Raw genomic sequence first — 13835 nt, 5'->3', positions numbered from 1 at the left:
TGTAGTTGGTGACTTTCAAATGGAGTCTCTGAGTGGATATCCTTTTTGTTCACGATGAAGTTATTTCTTTCTGTTTTTTAGTTTTCCTCCTAACAGGCCACTCAGCTGTAGGACTGCTGGAGGTCTACTCTAGACCCTGCTTTCCTGGGGATCACCTGCAGTGGCTGCAGAACAGTAAGGGTTGATGCCAGTTTCTTCTTCTGGTATCTTTGTACCAGAAGGATACCTGCCAGATGTCAGCCTGAGCTCTCCTTTATGAGGTATCTCTTTGGATATATGGGGGTTGGGGAACTGCTTGAGAAGACAGTGTATCCCCTATAGGAGCTCAAGTGCTGAGCTGTAAGCTCTATTGTTCCGTTCAGAGCTGCTGGGCAGGTATGTTTAAGTCTGCTGCAGCGGAACTCTTAACTGCCTTTTTTCCCAGGTGCTCTGTCCTGGGATGGTGGGGCCTTATTTATAAGTTCCTGATGTGCTGCTGCCTTTTTTCAGAGCTGCGCTGCCCAGCAAGGAGGTAGCCTAGTCATAGTCTGCCAGCAGAGGTGTTGCTGAGCTGCCGTGGGCTCTGCCCAGCTGCTGTGTGAACTCCCTTGTGGGTTTGTTTATAGAGGTATAGTTAGAACTGCTGCAGTAATGGCAGTCTGCCTCAGTAATGGTGGACTGCCTTAGTAATGGCAGACTGCCTCTGTAATGGCAGACACCCTTCCCCCACAGAGCTGGACCATCCCAGGTATGCAGCTGTGCTTTCTGTGAAACTCTCAGTCCAAAGCATTTCAGAGTGCTGGTTTTTGTGGGGGTGGGACCTGCCAAGGCAGATCACCTGGCTCTCTGTTTCAGCCCCCATTTTTTCAGTTGAATGGACGGCTCTGCCTCCCAGGTGTTCCAGGTACCAGTTGAAATGGTCACCCAGATTTCTGTGAGTTTTTGTGTGGAGACCCACTACACCAGCTGAAACAGCCATGCTGGAGACTTGTGTTGCTTTTCTGCCCAGGAATCTTCTGGTCAGCAAAAACTGGACAGTAAAAACTTGTTTGGAAATGTGGGTTTGGAAATGCGGTGACCTCTCACCCTCTGTATTCTCACTGGGAACTGCACTCCAGAGCTGTTCCTATTTGGCCATCTTGGATTGTATCCCATGGAAGAGTTTTTCAAGGAAAGGGATGGAGCAGGCAGTGGGGAAATGGAGGAATGAAGCGTGGCATGTTTTTCTTTTGAGGGTAGTAGGTATTTATTCAACGAATAATTACAGAGTGCTCAGTCAGTGCCAGGCCCTGCTAGGCGCTGGAGAAGCACCTGCAAATGAAACAAAAACCTATGTGGGAGCTTAGAGTTCTGTATGAAGATGCAAATGTGCATACCCTTTAACACAGGGACTCTGCCTTTAGGAATGTATCTGAAGAAAGTAAAGGGTGCCATAAAGTTGTTCGTTCACTGATTTTCTGTGAAAAGTTATTTAACAATACAAAAATTGAAGGCAACCTAAACTCTGACAATAAGGAGAATTGGTGAATAGATTATAGTACAATTGATAACTAAACATGATAAAATATTTACTACATGTATTTATCTGGGAAGCAGCACATGGCATGCAAAGTGAAAAATTGGGGTTATAGAACTCATTCCATGTGTGCAAAAATAAAAAATTAAAAATACTACACATTAAATTGTATTTATTGGGGTGAGGTTAGAGAATTTTCAAATATTTTTACTTTTTAAAAAATATATAATGAAGATTAATTTCTTTTATAATTGGCAATGTAACTGGTTCCACTTTGGAAAAAAATCATCCAAGACAAAAGCAAAACAAAATAAACATTAAGCACAATAGGCAAGGAATGAATGCCCTTTTTTTTTTTTTTAAGGATATGCCTGAAATGCTTTTTGTCGGCCAATGTGAGTGAAACTTCTTTTGGAGAAACACGCAGCGTTTTTATTGGGGGAGATTTTAAATATCAATGAACATAATATTTTGTTTAAATATCACCTTGGTCTAAACTATGAAAAACCATTAACTCCTTTCCTGGTCCTCTGTAGAGGGGAAATAGCAGCATTTCATTTATGTATATATTCTTCTTTACTCTTTCTACTCATGGTAAAATAAAAATAAAATAGCCTCTGCTACCTCAATAAAAACGATATTCTGAACACAGTCCTGTTTATATATTAGAATAAAATGTGATGTGGTATCAATGTTATGTACATAAGATAAAGAGAGCAAAGCAGGCTCCAGAGAGCTATTGTATTTTATGTTATGTGACACCATAGATAGCTGCAGAGTCCCTGAACATACATATTTAACATCTCCCAACCAATAATTCAGTTTTTAACCATATTGTAAGGACACTGTACTTGTAAGGTTCATTTAGTCTGCCGAGCATCAAGTGTTAGACTATCTAGAATTGTGCCTGTTGAGAGTAAATGTGCCCAACATTATGAAATAAGACCAAGAACCTGAATATTCTTAAGTAATTACAACTGAAGAAAACATGGAAGTATTATTACCAGGAGACTTTCGTGTGAACATACTGACTTGTACATAAATATGTAACTACATATACAATTATCCTGTTAAATGTGGCAAAACACTATAGGCACTGAATATATACTCAGAGATGTCAACTAAAATTTCGAAGCTAGGATTTTGTATTTTCTTGCATTATTACATTTACTCTTGAATTTTGGGTTTATATTGTCATTTGACCCAGCAATCCCATTACTCGATATATACCCAAAGGATTATAAATTGTTCTGTTATAAAGACACATGCACGCATATGTTCATTGTGGCACTGTTTACAATAGCAAAGACCTGGAACCAACCCAAATGCTCATTAATGATAGACTGAATAAAGAAAATGTGGCATATATATATATCATGGAATACTATGCAGCCATAACAAAGATGAGTTATGTCCTTTGTAGGGACATGGATGAATCTAGAAACCATCATTCTCAGCAAACTGACACAAGAACAGAAAACCAAACACTGCATGTTCTCACTCATAGGTGGGTTTTGAACAGTGAGAACACATGGACACAAGGAGGGGAGCATCACACACTGGGGTCTGTTGGGGGGCTAGGGGAGGGATAGTTGGGGGTGGGGAGGTTGCAGAGGGATAACATAGGAAGAAATGCCTGATGTAGGTGATGGAGGGGATGGAGGCAGCAAACCACCACGGCATGTGTGTACCTATGCAACGATCCTGCAAGATCTGCACATGTACTCCAGAACTTAAAGTATAATAAGAAATAAAAAAGCATGGTTTGACAGTTCCAGAAGGAAAGATCTGTGAATTCAGGACACAGAGAGACAATATCTTGTTCCACCTCCACTTTTTCAGTAGGGGAAAGGAGGAGAGGAGAGAATTTAGGACAGGTTTCATGAAGAAGGAAGTTTTTGAGCTGGACTTTGATGCTTAGAGCATGGAGCTCTTGGACCGGAAGATGATTTTATGGGGCAGATGTATTTTAAGGAGAAGAGTAAGGAGGATTAAATCTGGAAGCATGTAGGCCCAGGACCTTGAATGTCAAGCTGAGAAGTATTGCTTTAGTCTGTCATTTGGCTGGGCCACTCAGGGTGATATTCTTGGAGGGCACCTTGGTGGATCCAGAGTTTCCCTTCATTCAAGAGTACCTTCAATGCTGTGTTGGACAAAGCAAACACAGGATACCAGAAATCACAGCCTAAAATGGATGAAGGAATTCTGCATGTGTGTCTAGATGCTATCATTTCATTTCATGATTTAGAAATGTATGTGCATTTGACTGGGCATTGTGGCTCACACCTGTAATCTCAGCACTTTGGGAGACTGAGGCAGGCAGATCACCTGATTGGGAGTTTGAGACTAGCCTGGCCAACAAAGTGAAGCTCCAGCTCTACTAAAATACAAAAATTAACTGGACGTGGTGGCATGTGCCTGTAATCCCAGCTACTCGGGGGGCTGAGGTAGGAGAATTACTTGAGCCCAGAAGGTGGAGGTTGCAGTGAGCTGAGATCATGCCACTGCACTCCAGCCTGGGTGATACAATGAGACTCTGTCTCCAAAAAAAAAAAAAAAGAGTATGCATTCAATTGAAAAAGTTCTAGATGAGATGGTCAAACCATTATCAGAGATTGTGAGCTCAGGAGAGCTGAAAATGTGCTTGATTGTGAAAGATGGGCGGAGACAATTTTGTTTTGGAGCAAGGAGAGCATGTGGTACTCTGGCTTGATGCTAGTAACCGTGATGCTGAGCCCATGTTAGGTTTTATAAAGCATTGGTAATTGGTGAGTTACGAGTACTAAGACAAATAAGCAGTGTTCCTTACACAATTGTAGGTTACTGTGTAGGACCTGTCATGGTACTTCAGCCTTATTTTCTTGTCTTTCTTCACTTCCATTTTCTTTCTTTTTCATGAGTGACAAAATTGTAATTACTAACATTTCAGCATCATGATTGACAAAGTTTCTTATGCTCTTGTGGACAAGATGGGGGCACACACAGTGGCTGCAGGGACTGGCAGGCAGAGGGGTACCTGAGGAGTGCTGATGAGATGAGGAGCATTGTGGAAGCATTGTCGGGTCACATCCCTGCTGCACCAGGGCTGCTGTTTTGTTCCCTGCTGTGTTCTGCTAATGTTGGTGTCAATGAATGACACCAATGAGTGATTTATCAGTGAATGATAATGTAGAAGAAACTCTTACCTCTTCAACGATGGTATAAAAACAAGAATGGATTGCAAGTATTTTGGATGAAAAATTAAGGATGCGCTCCACAAGTTTTAAAACTATAGAACAGTGCATCAAGACCCGCAAGATGAAGTTTGAGAAGTATATTTTTATGGTCCCACCCATGGGTGCTAAAGCCAGTTACAAATGGCAGGGATAGAGTCAGTGGAGTTTAGGATAACTTATATCAGGCATCCCCAAACTGCGGCCCGCGGGCCGCATGCGGCCCCCTGAGGCCATTTATCTGGCCCCCCCGCCGCACTTCAGGAAGGGGCACCTCTTTCATTGGTGGTCAGTGAGAGGAGCACAGTATGTGGCGGCCCTCCAACGGTCTGAGGGACAGTGAACTGGCCCCCTGTGTAAAAAGTTTGGGGACGCCTGCTCTAGATGATGCAGTTAGAACTAAAGTATTGCGCATAGCTCTGGGTACCCCTTTTAGGAGGGACTTGAGGTTCCCTGCTGTGTGTACTTAGAGGAAAGCTGTTTGGTTGGTGGGAGTTTTCCAAAGGTCATCCCACAGTTGGGACAATCTGAGTTTGTTGACAAGGAGTGGAATAGGTTTTGGGAGGAAGGGAGCATATAGCTCTCTATAAATACTTGAAAGGTCATCTGGTGGAAGAATTGCCTCGTTCTGCTCTAGGGAGGCAGGACTTGGCCACCAGACGCCCTGGCCAGAAGAGTGGTGAATTTTCTGGCCCTGGAACCAGGGGAAGCCACTTAGAAGACTATTAAGCATCAAGTAGGTTATAAGCCTAGATCTTTACATTCCCTTTAAACCTAGTACTTAACTAATGGATCTTTTTTTCAGGATAAAATATCACTTACCTCTAAGGCCATCATTCTTAATTTTATTTATTTTTCTTAAAAAAATTTTTTTTTCTTAATTTTATAATAATATAACTGGAGCATATGAAAGTTACATCCCTCACCATGGGAAAGTGTACCTCAACTGGGAGTTTGTACTGTTGGTTGACCTATTTGCATATTTTATTTAATCACATACAGTCCTGTATTATGAGTTTGAACTTTTATAATCATGTTATATGTTCTGTGAAAACGTTTATCTTAGTAGAGGGTGTTGGATTGAAATTTAGATCCAGAAAGAAATGCGTGTTTATGTTTACTTTGTGGCTGCGAAGCCTCATGAGGAGGAGAGAAGCAGGAAACCTGACTTCCTGTGCATAATTTTGCCTCATATAATTGAAGAAAGTTTTATTGCTTCTCCTTTAGCAACTGCTTTAGCTTCTTGTGTGAATTTCCACGTGTTGGTTTCTGTTTTTTTTTTTTTTTTTTTTTTTTTTTTTTTTTTTTTTTTTTTTTTTTTTTTTTTTTTTTTTTCCTATTCTTGTTCTTACAATAGCATGTTTTCCTTTTGTTCTTCCTGTGTGTTCTATGATTCCATTCATGGCAGCTTTTCTTCTTGACAGCATCTACTTTCCATCTGTCCCAGCTCTGCCCCTCATGAGCTGTGTGACCTTGGGAATGTTACCTTCTCTATGCTTTCATTTTCTTACCAGGAGGTGGAAAAATAAAAAAGCAAGGGGATGTGAAGACCTGTCTCTGGAGGCTTGCTATAAATATTAGGCAGTCTAACTTAAATTAAAATTGAATATTAAAGACTCGTAATTGTATAATTTTAATTTAAAATTAAATTTTAGGCCAGGTGCTGTGGCTCATGCCTATAGTCCTGGTACTTTGGAAGGCCAATGTGGGAGGATCACTTGAGGCCAGGAGCTTGAGACCAGTCTGTTCAATATAGTGAGACTTTGTCTTTACAAAAAACTTAAAAAATAGCCAGGTGTGAAAATGTGTACCTGTAGTCCCAGCTACTTGGGAGGCTAACCCAAGAGGATCTCTTGAGCCCAGGAGTTCACCACTGTAGTGAGCTATGAATGTCCTGCTGCACTCTAGCCTGGGCAAAAGAACGAGATCCTATGTAAATTTTTTTTAAACAGATTTGTATAACTGCTGAGAAAATACTGGGCCCCTGGGAGGTTCCAGCTTTCTTTCTGTCCCCTTACCAGTGAGTACCAGTTATTGTTTACTGACAAAGATGAAGAACATTTATGATGTTATTCCTTAAAAATTAAAATATAACTTTCTAGCATGACATTGGTTTTACACTTCTTTGTCACTTTCTTATAATCATGTTATGAGTTGTGGACTTTGATCCTTTGCTTTTGTCTCTGCCGAGCAAAGTTTCCTTCCTTCTCCCAGCCTTGGCAGTTCAAACCAATCAGGGCTCTTAGCTACATATTTATACTTCTGCCCACGGAGAATTGGAGGCGCTTCTCTTCTGTGGATGGCCTATATTTATGAACTTTCTTGCCTGACTTGACTTTTCAGGATACCTGTTTCTCAACCCAGAGAGCACAGCATTCTTTTAAACCACAGTCGTATTGATTTGCCTATATGCTTTTTGTAGTTGTTCTTAGAGAACATGTGTATCTTCGAGGGAAACACTTTTAAAATGGAATAAACAAACCAGGGTTTGCTGAGACTCCCCTCTGTGGCGGGACACGAAGACTGGAATCAGGGTATCAACAGCTTGGTAGAGGGCTATATTGAGGTCAGGCTGTACCAGGTGTGCTGCTGGCTTACTAAAAGTAAGTCTGGAAGGAGAAGGCGGAGAAGAAGAAAAAGAGCATGAGAGCGGGGAGAATGAGGACAGTGAGCAAGTCGTGGAAAGAACAGAAGAGCAGTGTGGTAGGGAAATGAAAGGGCACGTGCACATGTATGACCGTGTGTTTTCCCATGATCATACAAACATGAGGAAAGAAATGGAAAAATTTAGATGTTAATGTGTCTTGGGGTGTGGGGTAGAAGAGGCAAATTTTTAAAAACTGAACAAAAACCAGCTTATAGGAAATAATCTTATGCACATAAAAAAGTTTACCTGCTTATGTATAGATGGAGAAGAAAAGAGGGCTCTATCAGCTAAGTGTTCAGGGATGCTCATGGTAGGTTGTTAGGTAAAAAGTTTAGTTGGAAACCTACAGGGCTCCAGTAAGGAGGAGCAGGAGGGTGGCTGCAAGATGTTTTTGGGTTGGGTGATGGGCTGTCAGGTGTTATGTTATTTTGCTTTATAACATATACATTTTGTTAAATAGAGATAAGGTCTTGCTATGTTGCCAAAGCTGGCTGGCCTTGGACTCCTGGCCTCCTGGCCTCCAGTGATCTTCCCACCTCAGGCTCCCAAAGTGTTGGGATTACACGTGTGAGCCACTGTGCCCAGTCCTCATTTTCTTTTTAATATATGAAGCAACATATTAACAATGATGAAGGGAAAACAGGTGGGTGGCCACGTTGCCATGTGACCTGTTTCAGGAGAAACCTAACAGCAGCCTCCTGTGTGGTGTGCATGTGTGCTTGCACATTCTTGATGAATGAGGAGGAAAGTGTGAAGGGCTTTGAGTCTCCTTTGGGAGAATTGGTGATGGGGCAGAACCTTGGTACTGTTAAACTCCGCTATTCCCGGTGTCTAATCCATAGAACTGGATGAAACAGTGTCAACCTCGAATGTAATGGTTTAGTGTTGATCTGTGAGTCTACTTTAACAGAAAAGCATATTCCATATAGATTTTAAACTCATTGGGGGCAGAAATAACACTGATCTTCCTCATCATTTATTTGGTCATTTATTCATTCATTCATGCTACAAATACATACTAAGTACCTAATATGTATGCCAGGTATTAGGCAATATTTATTTTCCATGTCTAGCAAATCTGAAAGCCTTTTTTTAAATTCTGCAAGATGGAAATATAGGATATTACAAATTCATCCTCATAGGATGACCTAGTGTGTCAGGAAGGCTTCCTGGAGGAAGTGTTAGTTATGCTGCATATTGAAGGACGCAAAAGACTTGTAAGATGGGGTTGGGGGAGGATTCCACATTCCATTGAGATGGAAGAGTAAGTGCGAAGGCCCTGAGTCAGGGAGTAATGAATACAGTGCTGTGAGGAATGAGGTCAGTGTGGCTGCAGCCTGCAGAGCAGAAGGTGAGGTGGGGACAAGGCCAGAAAGGTGTTCAGGGCCTGATCATGCAGGCCTCAAAGGCCAGAGTAAAGTGTTTCCCCCAAGTTTTTATTTTAGAAAATCTCAAACCTATAGAAAAGTTGCAGATATAATAGAATTTATTACCTAGATTTTCAAGTGGTTGACTTTTGCCAGTTTCTCTCTCTTTTACTCTTTCTCTTTTTCACATGCACACACACATACAGACACGTGTTTTTCTTGGTTGAATCATTTGAGAATGATTACAGAAATCATGACATACTACCCTTGAATTCTAAAGCATGTATATTTCAATAACAAAAATAATCTCTGGCATAATTATAGCACAGTTACACACCCCAAAAAATTAATTATGAAATACCTATATTTTATATACAGTTCATATTTAAATCTCTAGTTGTCCTAATAATATTTGTTGCTAACATATTTTGAAAATCCAGGCTCTGCTGACATTTTTGGGGACCAGTTAGGCCGGTTATTTTGTAATACATTACCTCAACTTAAATTTGTCTGATTATTTTCTCAGGAGTAAATTTTGGTTGAACATTAACTGCTGTGTAGGTGATGTGTGGCCCTGAGAACTAATATCAGGAGTCTATAATACTGCTGTGTAGGTGATGTGTGGCCCTGAAAACTAATATCAGGAGTCTGTAATGTCAGTTTCATTACTAGTGATGTTAAATTTGATCATGTGGTTAATGTGTCTACCAGATCTCTCCATTGTAAAGATAAATTTTTCTTTTTGTAAGAAATAAAGTAGCCTGGGAGAAGATACTTTAAGCATCTGTAAATATCTTGCTCCCCAACAATCTTTTACCCAATGTTTGTACCTTTGGCATCCCTTGTGCAAGATAATTATTAATCTAGTGATTACAAAATAGTGATTTTTCAAATTCTGTAATTTTTTTCTACATTTGTTGATACTCTTCTGTAGAGAAGAGCCTTTACTTCTTCCATACCCTTTTCAATCAATATCAATCTAGACTTGTGGATGTTTAAAATCTAGATTTAAGATTTCACATGCATGATATTTAATTTTTGTCCATATTTAGCCAGCAGGAGCCCCAGTTAGAAAGGTTTTTGAGAAAACTATTGCGTGAATGAAACGATAGCATAGAAGTGATGAATAAATCTGTATTTACCACTTTTTTTTTTCTCCTGAGATGTTCTATTTGTCAATCTAATGTGACTATATTTTTATTTCTCTCCAGGTCTCATGGACTAATTGGCTCTCATTCAGCAGGAACCTAGCAGATAAGTCTTCCTGCTATATATCAAGACAATGCTTGGTTTTCAAGCTGTTCTGAGAATGATCAAAGCAGTGTCGCAATGTGACGTTGTCAGGGGAGGACCAGTAGCTTGAGAATTTCCTATTAATCCGATTGCCGCTTGAAGGCAGCCCATTTCCATTAAGCAGGACTGCATGGCAAGCAGCCCCACCAAACGGTTGACAATGAGCGTCCCAGTGGCTCCTAAGAAATCATGTTACACTCAGCTGCGGGACAACAGAAATGCAGCGGGAAATAATAATGAGAATATCCTAAGTCTGGGAGATACGAATGCCAATCAAATCATGTTGGAGGTCAGATCCTCTCATGATGAGTCTCAGACATGTGGCCTGGAGGATGAAATTGGAAATACAAATTCCAGTGAGCCAGAAAACCGTACCCATTTCCATAAGGAATGTCACCAACTTCAGGGCTTTGGGAAGGGATCTCAGACTGGCTCCACCAGCCTGAAAGATTTTAGACTTTCTTCAGCTATTCAGAGGGAGCTCAATGAAGAGAACACAATGGAGAGAGGCACAGATAGCCTGCAGACCCCGCGGAGTATTCAGGGACCAAGTCTGTTGAGTTGGAGGAATGTGATGAGTGAGGCCAGTCTAGACGTTTTGGCTAAACGGGATGCTGACATTCCCCGGCATGTTCCCAAGGATAAATTGGCAAAAACCCTCGACAATGAGGAACTGAGGAGGCATTCTTTGGAAAGAGCAAGCAGCTCTGCCGCTGCAGCTGGGAGCCTGACTCTGCAGCATCCGCAGCCTGCACCCCTGGACTCCCTGGAAGGATGGGGTCAGGTGCCTAGGGGTGGGGAGGGGCCGCAGAAGACATTGCCAGACCACGCTCGCCCGGCAGCTTTCCCTCCAACTGACAGTACCTCAGAGGGAAAGAGTGTGCGTCATCTTAAACCATCTACCTCAGAAACCAAGCAGAGTGCCCCCTCAGAGACCCAGACAGTGGGGGTACAGGTATTGCATGTGTGCAGCGAGCACACATCACGTTCCACCCATCCAGAGCCTGCCCTGAATTTGACTTTAGCATCGAAGGAAATCCCAAGTAAGCCAGAAGCACAGCTGGGTCAGGAAAAGGGAGAGGCTAAGCTGGAGCTGAAATATGTTCCACCCAGGAGGATTGAACAGGAGGGAAAGGCAGCCCAGGAAGGGTATCTGGGATGTCACAAGAAAGAGAATCTGTCAGTCTTGGAGGGAAAGGAGCCATGTGGGGAAGCACACCCAGAAGCCACCGATGCACTTGGCCGTCTGCCCAACAGTGACCCCCACCACCTTGGGGTGGGGAGAGGCAACTGTGAAGAGAAGGGAGGACTCAACCCAGGGGAGCCGGATTCTCTCCACAGCACCCCCAAACAGGGCCCTGCTTCCTTAGGTGGGGCCGATAATCAGCCCACTGGCAAAATTTCACCATGTGCAGGTGGGAAGTTGGGTGAAAGGACATCTAGCAACTTTTCACCAGGTGACAGTCATGTGGCTTTTATTCCTACTCATCAGACTGGCAACAAGCCCTCAGATGTCAGTGAGGAGGAAAGGCTGCTGGGCAATGGGAACGAGGACAGTGTTACGGTTTTGGCGCTCAGTCCTTCTGTTGGAGAGAGCAAGACAGAGGTGCCTGAGCCCCTGGATCCTCCAAGTGGCAGCTCAGATGCACGGGAAAGCAAAGAGATCACCACGTCTGGTGCTGAAAACAGGAACCTTCCAGAGAACGCAGCTAAGACTGAAAGCACCTCAGCAAGAGCAGATTCAGTTCTCAATATTGCAGCACCCCTCCACCCAGAGACAACTGTGAACATGACCCACCAGCCTACAACACCCAGTAGCAGTTTTCAGGATGTTCGCGTGTTTGGTATGGACGCGGGGTCCCCCTTGGTGCTCCCACCCCCTACTGACAGTGCACGCTTGTTGAACACATCCCCCAAAGTGCCTGACAAGAACACCTGCCCCAGTGGGATCCCCAAGCCTGTCTTCACACATTCCAAGGACACAGTTTCCTCGCAGGAGGGAATGGAGAACCATCAGGTTGAAAAAACAGAGGAGAGGACAGAAACCAAGCCCATCATTATGCCCAAGCCCAAGCATGTGAGGCCCAAGATCATCACCTACATCAGGAGGAATCCCCAGGCCCTGGGCCAGGTGGATGCCTCGCTGGTTCCCATGGGGCTTCCATATGCCCCGCCCGCGTGTACCACGCCTCTTCCCCACGAGGAGAAGGCGGCAAGTGGTGACCTGAAGCCGTCTGCCAACCTCTATGAGAAATTCAAGCCAGACCTGCAGAAGCCAAGGGTCTTCAGTTCCGGATTGATGGTGTCTGGGATCAAGCCCCCAGGACATCCTTTCAGCCAAATGAGTGAAAAGTTTTTGCAGGAGGTAAGAGAATGTCATTGTGATAATGGCCTGTAAGTTGACTGTTCTAAAACGTGTGATGTATTTTCAATGAGTTGTGAAAGTAAAACGTCCACTTTAAGCAAGTTGCAGATTTTCATGGATACACTTGTGGAGAAATGGAGCTTTTGACTAGAGGAGATTGTCTCGAGGAAAGTCCATTTTAACTAGACGAGTCTGATTATCTTAATAAGATATACCCAATATTGAAGGAGATCCCTTTAAATTTCACGTGCAGTAATTCATATGAAATTAGATGAATATACATTAAATAGGTTTCCATGTTTAAATAAGGGAATATAATATAATATAAGCCAGGTGAAAGGAAGAAAGAATGCCAAGTTAGTATATTCTTCAAATGGATCAGACTCATTTTTCAATGGGGAGTATTTTCTACCTGGGAGTATCTCTTATTCATACATGTGAAGAACAGTGAATGAGCAGAAAATAGTTATAAGTTAGGCATGGACTCTTTCTTTAAAGTAAAAATAATAATTACAACTAACATTTAATTGAGGGCCAGCTCTGCATTGGGCTCATATAATACAGCATTTGATCTGTTAATCTTCACTAATCCTTGCAGTAATTCCCTGAGGGTTGTTATTGAAGTTTTTAATCACCGGATAGATGCAGAAACAGAAATAGAGAGCTTTAAGTCACCTACCACGAAGGAAGGAGAGCCCTGAGAGTCTCACTCAGGCCTTGCCATTTGACTGCACTGTGCTGTCCTTTTGAGTACTGGGGAGCTCTGGTGAGTCATCCTTTGAGACCTCATAACTAAGATTTGTCTCCTGAAGCAATCTCTTCGTGGCAGTCAGTGATCAGTTAAAAGTTAAGGCAGGGGCCAGGCCCGGTAGCTCACACCTATAATCCCAGCACTTTGGGAAGCTGAGGTGGGTGGATCATGAGGTTAAGAGATCGAGACCACCCTGGCTGACATGGTGAAACCCCATCTCTACTAAAATCACAAAAATCACCGTGGCGGTGTGTGCCTGTAGTACCAGCTACTCGGGAGGCTGAGGCAGGAGAATCATTTGAACCTGGGAGGCGGAGGTTGCAGTGAGTTCAAGATCGCACCACTGCACTCCAGCCTGGCGACAGAGTGAGACTCCTTCTCAAAGGAAAAAACAGTAAGGCAGGATGAGATCATCCTGTCTGTAACATCCTCCAGGGCTGCCCAGGTTGCTTGGAACACAAACTGGAGCAGGATGGCTCAGCCTTTAGGATGTGCTCACTGGGGCTCTGTCAGCTACCCACACCCCACTTCCACTCTCCCTTTCTCACTCTGCTGCTTTAGGACCTCCCTCTGTTTGGAATGTTCTCCCAGTTTTGCAGATGGCCCTCTCCCTCAGGTGTTTTGTTTTGTTTTGTTTTGTTTTGTTTTGTTTTGTTTGGTTTGGTTTGGTTTGGTTTGGTTTGGTTTTGTTTGGTTTTGTTTTGT

The 13835-nt window shown here is 42.8% G+C and overlaps 1 protein-coding gene across 4 annotated transcripts in view; it reads left to right on the top strand.

Moving 5' to 3' along the window:
- The window catches only part of MTUS2 (microtubule associated scaffold protein 2), a 679146-nt gene that overhangs the window by 232123 nt on the left and 433188 nt on the right, over positions 1–13835 (top strand). For all 4 annotated transcript variants that reach the window (XM_074387901.1, XM_039473210.2, XM_074387899.1 and 1 more), the window contains one exon: positions 9933–12379. In XM_074387901.1, coding sequence (XP_074244002.1) covers positions 10145–12379 — 2235 coding nt within the window. In that variant the 5' untranslated portion in view covers positions 9933–10144. The remainder of the gene's footprint in view (positions 1–9932; positions 12380–13835) is intronic.

Source organism: Saimiri boliviensis, chromosome 16, assembly GCF_048565385.1.
Source record: "Saimiri boliviensis isolate mSaiBol1 chromosome 16, mSaiBol1.pri, whole genome shotgun sequence".
In the NCBI taxonomy this organism is placed as follows: Eukaryota; Metazoa; Chordata; class Mammalia; order Primates; family Cebidae; genus Saimiri; species Saimiri boliviensis.
The sequence above is the reverse complement of the archived record's forward strand: the minus strand, read 5'-3'. Positions and strand labels throughout refer to the sequence as shown.